The sequence below is a fragment of the Sesamum indicum genome, linkage group LG11 (genome assembly GCF_000512975.1).
Source record: "Sesamum indicum cultivar Zhongzhi No. 13 linkage group LG11, S_indicum_v1.0, whole genome shotgun sequence".
Lineage (NCBI taxonomy): Eukaryota > Viridiplantae > Streptophyta > Magnoliopsida > Lamiales > Pedaliaceae > Sesamum > Sesamum indicum.
The window spans coordinates 8,153,633-8,160,643 of record NC_026155.1 but is presented as its reverse complement, the minus strand read 5'-3'; the positions used below and the strand labels follow the sequence as shown (position 1 = coordinate 8,160,643).

The 7,011-nt window shown below is 33.6% G+C and overlaps 1 protein-coding gene across 1 annotated transcript; it reads right to left on the bottom strand.

Annotated features, from left to right (window-relative positions):
• On the bottom strand, window positions 2,210-3,166 carry LOC105173565 (profilin-3-like). Its single transcript, XM_011095353.2, has 3 exons — window positions 2,931-3,166; window positions 2,632-2,769; window positions 2,210-2,511 (listed from the first exon to the last, which is right to left on the bottom strand). Exons 1-3 carry the CDS (start codon window positions 3,060-3,062, stop codon window positions 2,377-2,379), a joined length of 405 nt encoding a protein of 134 aa, XP_011093655.1. The 5' UTR covers window positions 3,063-3,166; the 3' UTR covers window positions 2,210-2,376.

Genomic DNA, 7,011 nt, shown 5'->3' with positions numbered 1-7,011 from the left:
TTATTAATATTTTAAAAATAACATTAGATAGTAAATAATATTAATGTACTTAACAACCTATCTTTTCTTTTTTTTTTTTTTAATTTCACTATTTGTCTTTGATATTAATATCTGCTGGGCTACAATAATTTACAAAGATTTTCTACACGCTGTAATTGGGTTTAGTAGCTGAAATTACAATGACATTGTGGTAGGGTGTTTGAACCCCTTGTGTGTCAATATATCCGAACTGGATCGTTGCTTTTTCTAATACGCTTATTCGATCAATCTCCATTACTATTTTTGTTGCTCAGACGTGAGCTCATCTAGCAAGTCTAGATCACCATTAGTAGGTGTAAAGTAATCTTGCACCCTATTCTCATCATGAGAAGTCCAATTATAATATTTTGGTATAAATTTTCTTATACAAAAGTCAAAATTTACGTTGTCTGGTGTTTTAAACCTTTTGTTTTTGTACTTCCGACGCGGACACTTAATCTTCTTGCCGTTCATGTCCACATTGGCACTTGGCCCATTTTGTGAAAGTATTAAAACCATCCTGAGACTCCGGCCTAAGACTCGCCCTCCCTAGCAGGTTTTTCTCATACATCTATCTCCTCAATTGTTTTAACATGATTATCACTATACATACACATATATATATATAATTATACTTCGAGCAATAAATTACAAAATATTTCTTGCCACTAATAATATATATACTTAACATAAATATTACTTGTCGTTCCAACACAATACTGGTCATTCCAAATAGTATTCCACATTTTGAACAACATTTATTTTGAATGGATTTACATATATTCACTTTTTTAAAAATTTTGGAATGGGTGTTGCAACACATTACCCATTACAAAAATAAGAAAATTTAACATAAGGGCTAGATGATGTCAGCATTAGTGATATGTTACAAAAACGTACAAAAACCATTCCAATCTGTAATAGATGGTACCCATTCTAAAATTTTCGTTCTAAATCCAGTATTTTATGTAGAGTCATTTTCTATCATTGAAATATAATGGCAAAAGGAATACAAGATCAAACATGTGCCTGTTAGTCGGTCGAAGGGAGGGAAAAAAACTCTGGCAAAATTGCAAACTTAGTCCATAGGATAAACACATTTCAAAAATAGTGTTGAGCTTTACGAATATTTAAATATAGTCCTATCTTCCGTTAAAATATGCAAAATCAGGACAAAATTATGGCTTGGAGGAACAATTTAATTACTTGAGTCTTTAGTTCAGAAATCCAAGAAGTGCAAGACTATATTTGGAATGGGTTTATCCTACCAGACTAAGTTTGCAATTTTGGCTAAGAGTTTTCCCTCCCTTCAACTGACTAACGGGCACGTGCGAACGTGTTTCTCACGTGCCTTTTGTCATTATGCTTTAGTGGTAGAAGATGAGCACGACCAACTTTGCAACCATTTTATCCTCATTTTGTCTATTTTAACTAAATGTGGGACTATTTTACAAAATTCACAAAGCTATTTTTCAAACAAATCTATCTTATTGGACTAAGTGTGCAATTTTGCCAAAAAAGTTAACCATTCGTCTGAAAAAATAGCCTGAAAGTATGAAATGTCAACTATGTCATTGCGGTAAAGCCTTAGAAAAAATAAAAAATAAAACAAGACAAAAAATTATTTTTTATTGTGTGACAGATTTGCCCATCCAACTATGTCGAAAGCCAACATAACTACTCTTTTCCATCCATAATCTGATTCTTCCGACCTTGTTCAAGAAAACCTACTACCACCTCAAACTTTTGTCACCCTTTGCCGCCATTTTTTACAGTGAAAAGGAATAATTAATTAAATAAATAAATTTACAAATTATGTTAAAGAAATGAGTTGCTAGTTTCAATAAATTTAAGTACCGTACAAATTTATTTCAGTATTTGATAATAATATTGGAGAGCTCGTATCTTTAGAGATTGTACAATGATAACGTATTTTAAGGGAAGTATTTCCCATATCAGATCATTAATTAGGATAGAAGATATAAAAATATTTTTAGGAAAAATACAAGTAACTCCCTTATGATATTGTAAATAAATAAAAAAATAATATTTTATCTCCCTATATTTTTAAAAATATAGCAATTTACCCATATATTCTTCAAAATGAACGTATGGGGTAAATTGCTATTATTTTTTATTAAACCCATTGTGGAACTTAAATTAAAAGAGGATAAAAGGAAGAGAGGTTAAATTTGTAAGCAACTTAAAAACAGAGAATTTATTCTTCTCTTTATTATTCTCTTGAAGAGATGAAGATATGTAGAAGAAGACACGGCCTAACTCGTGCACATATCATAAAAAATCAACAACATAAACTAAAAAGATGCAAAATTTCAGAAAGAAAAAAATGAATTGAGTCTAAAGGCCTTGGTCGATGAGATAATCAGCAAGCCTCTCAACAACCATGTTGCATTGTCCTGGTGTCACTGGCTCCTCATACAGCCCAAACACCATTGCTTGACCTGTCTTCTTTATAGTAATCCCTCCAGATCCCTGCCAACATCAATTCATTTATACATCCCACTTTCATGGTGCCAAAATCTGAACTAATCATATGGCAAGTGCTTAGTATAGGATTCGGCCAGTGAGAGAGAGAGAGAGAGAGATTAGTACCTTCTTTCCACGAATGACAGCATTGGGTTCTCCTTGGATGACCATGTATTTTGTTCCAGCAATGAACAGGCCTGTCGGCGCCAGATGCCCGGGCTCGTTGAAGTCAGTCTGTATTCCAGTGATCTCATCTGGCTTCAGCTGCAAACACACTCATCAACCTTAGCCAAATCCAAATCCAAATCAATCATGTAATGAATAAACTACATCAATCCATGTACTCCCTACACAGATCACCTTCATCATATATAAACACGTAACTGATCACACACACACACATGAAGAAAAAGAAGAAAGATCACCGCAGGAAAGGCGGAGCTCTGAGCCCAGATGGAGCCGTCGTGTCCCATGATGGCAGCGCTGGAGAGGCGGAGGCCGGCATGCCCCTCGATATCACACATCAAATGTTCATCAACGTACGTTTGCCAAGACATTTTCTTGCTTTACTTTTTTGTGTATTTTCCCCAAGTTCCAGAGAGAGAGAGAGAGAGAGAATATGAAATGGTTCTTGTGGTGGAGTAGTGTTGGAGAAAGGGAGTATTTGAAAGAGTGAGTGATGAGGCACAGTGCATCCTCTCCGGACCCTCCATAAACGCTTCTATTCCTCTCCATTCAACTCCACCTATATTTCAGCCAAACCATATATACATAACTCATCAAAATCCCTATTTCTCTGAACCAACCAATCACTATTCTGTAGTAAGTATATATGTGATAATGCTGTTTTAGTCCAACAAGACATTTTCTACACCCACTTTTCTTTATTCACAATTACATTACCTTTTTCTTCACAACTTTACTAAATCATTTTGTATTTTAAAAATAATTTAATTTATTTTTCAGTCCAATCGTAATAAAATTATGGTTAAATGTACAATTGGTCCCGCAATTTATATTTCTTAGCGTTTTCATTTTTTTAATTTTAACTTTTTAATTTACTCCTTTTTCCCGTCGAGAAGAAGGACAAAAGTCACGAAAATTAAAGAAATATAGAACCAAAATGTTATTTTAAAAAATTGAAGAACAAAAATACTAATAAAAATGAGGCAATAGGAATAGTAACCCCAATTTTAAAAGGCCGCGTGAGATGAATATGTATTTTTCTGGCAAGAACGGTGAACTTCAAAACAAAAATATATTCAAATTGCTTTTAATTTATTCTTTTCAATCACAAGTTCACGAAATATTTTTAATTAATTAGTAATATGTTTTGATGATAACATAACAAAGAAACATGTATAGTTATTTCATTCATTTTAATATGTGCAAGACCCAAATCAAATCCAATTATTTGGTATAGAATAGTAGGCTCCGTGAGTATTCTAGAAATAAAATTCGAGTAAAATATATAAATAATAAGTATGAATATTTATTGGGTTCGAGTAATGTAATATAAACCCATCGACAGGCCTAGAAGGAGTGTTTTAATAATTATATCTCACTTCAAGGAAATTTTGATAATTTATTATATATGCAATGAGCTTTTCAATGTGATTTGCTTTTTTTAGAATATAAATAATTATATTTATATTTTTAGATTTATACAAATTACTTTTATTTTTTTAATTAATTACACATACATCTCCTCCATACTGAAACATGATGATGTTATCAAAAAATCCTTGAAACATCCAAAAGTACCCTTATTAACCTGGTCAAATTTTAATATTGATTTTATAAGGTATTTCTTAAATTACCAAAAAGCAAAAGAGGTATTTGGGTAATATTTTGGGGAAAAGTAATATGACTTATATAAATGTTTTTTGTTATACCAATTTTTAATTTAAGTTTACAGAAAAAAATATATATTTATGAACTCAATTAATAGGTTTTAAATTAAAATCGTATTAATTACAGTTTTAATAGTTGAACCATGAAATTATATTTTACATGTTAATGAATTAATTACAATTATTATAAATTTATAATACTAACAGAATTTTTTTAAGTTAATAATTATTATTTGTTATCCCCTATTTTTAAATTTACAATAAATAGTTATAAAAATTAAAAATAATAAGGAAAAACAAGAAATGACCCCTCCTCCTCCGTCGAGTACCGCCGCCAGTCTGCCTTCTCATCGCCGGTGCCCAGGCTCCTTCCCCGCATGGCCATCGCCCTTCGCCCGGACCCTCTGTTGCAGTGACTCTTAACTGGAGGAAGAAGAAAGCATCCTCCACAAAATAACTTGAGAAATCTACGGTTTGTGAATAAAAATATATCTTTCTATTTTTATATCGTAAATTACAATAAACAAATAGCCCTTGTTCTTGTTAGTTGGCACCACTTTCTCAATCTCTCTAGTTTAGAGCACAACAGTTGATAGAGCAAGAGTTTCAACAACATGGCTTATTATGAATCAGGAGTAGATTGAGTTTCTTTGTTTGATTTGAAGAAGAACCTGTAACATAGAGGGATGCTTTTGAAATTTGATGCTATGCCTAAGAAGATACAGGCACAATTATGTTGAGAAAGGGGATGTTGAGACCATAGTTAAGGGCATGCTCGATGTTAATTAGGATTATTAGGCACAGGCAGAGTCCTTTTGGTTCGCCTATTTTGCTTGTCAAGAAGAAGGATCGGACTTGGAGACCAGTCGATTACAGGTATTTGAATTGAACCAAATAACTTGGAAATACAATTTTTCCATAAGCATTATAGATGAGATTTTGGATGAATTGCATAGTACTCTCACTTACTAAGGCCACTATGAATTCCAATCATTAATGAATATGGTCTTTGCACCACAGTTGAGGAAATTCACATTGGTTTTATTTGGAGACATTCTAATTCACTGTAAGACCTGGTCTCAACATTTACATTGTTACTACTCTTCAACTATTGAGATAGAATCAATTCCACTAACCCTAGTAAGGTTGATTGCATGAAGTCATGGCCTATTCCCAATTATATGACATGTAAAGGGTTGAGGAGATACTTGGAGTTGACATATTAATATAGAAAATTCATCAAGGATTATGGTCTCATTTTGCAGGCCCTTGAGTGAATTGCTCAGTTTATCTGGTCTGCAGCAGCCACTAATCCTTTGAGAGAAAGTGCACTAGGAGCTACCTCCTGTCAGGGGGCCCGGCACACGTCTTTACTACCAGTTGGGATAACTCTATCCACTCTAGTTTGATGCTTTTATAAAATCCATGCTCCTAAAATCTTAATGTGTTCCCAAATGGTGCCAAATCATACGACCAAAAACGTTCAAGTCCAATGAGTTGTGTCCTAATCAAGAAAACCTACAAACCAAATATTAGTATTCCAACACTCAAGTTATTCATAAAACTAGAATACTATAATAAAAAATATATAAGTAAGAAAAATTGCAGAGTACAGTTCAATGTGTGTAAAGTTACAATTTTTTTGGTGCTTTGACTTGTTATTTATACGCATTCAATGGACAAAGTATGACAGAGGCAAATTCCAAAAAAGTAGGTGTTATGTTGGGACAGGTCATCTCAACTTCTACAATATGTCTCCTGCTTTCTAGGGAGACAATTATTATGTAGTAGAGGGGATCTCAAGTCTCCCTCAACTTCTGCCATGTATCCTATCCATTAGAGAGACATGATACCAGCTTTTTTCACCTTTCTTGGCCACATTGGCGCCAACTAACCCAAGTGCCTTCCTACACGGTCAACACATGTCCCTTACTTGCTGAGGCCTTCCAGGTTGAGCCAATCCTTCCCCCAAACCCATGTCGATTTAGATAGCTGCTTGGCATGCTTTTTAAGTTGTTTGGGCTTGTCTTTAACTTCAAAAGTTAGAGGAATCAACATACTTTTTGGGTGAGATTTTAACCTACTCATTCGTGTACATATCCTAACACACGACTCGTCCACAAGTAAATGTCATTATGCCTATATGAATCTAGCTCTTCAGAGTAATCTAGTTTATTCTAAAACCCGAACAAACCTTGAAAGACTTTAGCTAGGGATACCCCAGCAAAGTCTTTGTTTTTAGGTCAACCAATACTCTCAAATAGCGGTTTTAGCGCCAAAGCCCTAACTCATGCCTATAAAAAGAATCCTATAGAACGAGAACAATAACATACAACATACTCATACACATCCATAAATAAGTTTCCAACTCTTGGATCGCAATCAGGACATAATTTCTTTCAATTTAATTCTATTTCCAATTTGTTTGCCTATATTTTTCTAATTTTGAAATTCATTTATACAAACTCAAAAATTTTATGCAAACATAAACAGCAAATGCAAAGCTCCACCAAAAAGCTCTTCAAACTAATACTGATAGGTGGGCCACTGGGAGCCCGGGTAAAGCAAGTTGTGCAAGTATTATCAGAATTCAGAGACGATAAAGGTAATTCTGATTGGATCTTCAAAATACACACTGACAATACGGCTAAAG

Excerpts from the sequence above, each read along its gene's own strand:
- LOC105173565 (XM_011095353.2), bottom strand. The coding sequence starts at position 3,062 with ATGTCTTGGCAAACGTACGTTGATGAACATTTGATGTGTGATATCGAG. Across the intron at positions 2,770-2,930 it reads AGAGCTCCGCCTTTCCTGCG|CTGAAGCCAGATGAGATCAC; the intron begins GTGATCTTTCTT and ends GTGTGTTTGCAG. Across the intron at positions 2,512-2,631 it reads CTGTCATTCGTGGAAAGAAG|GGATCTGGAGGGATTACTAT; the intron begins GTACTAATCTCT and ends TGATGTTGGCAG.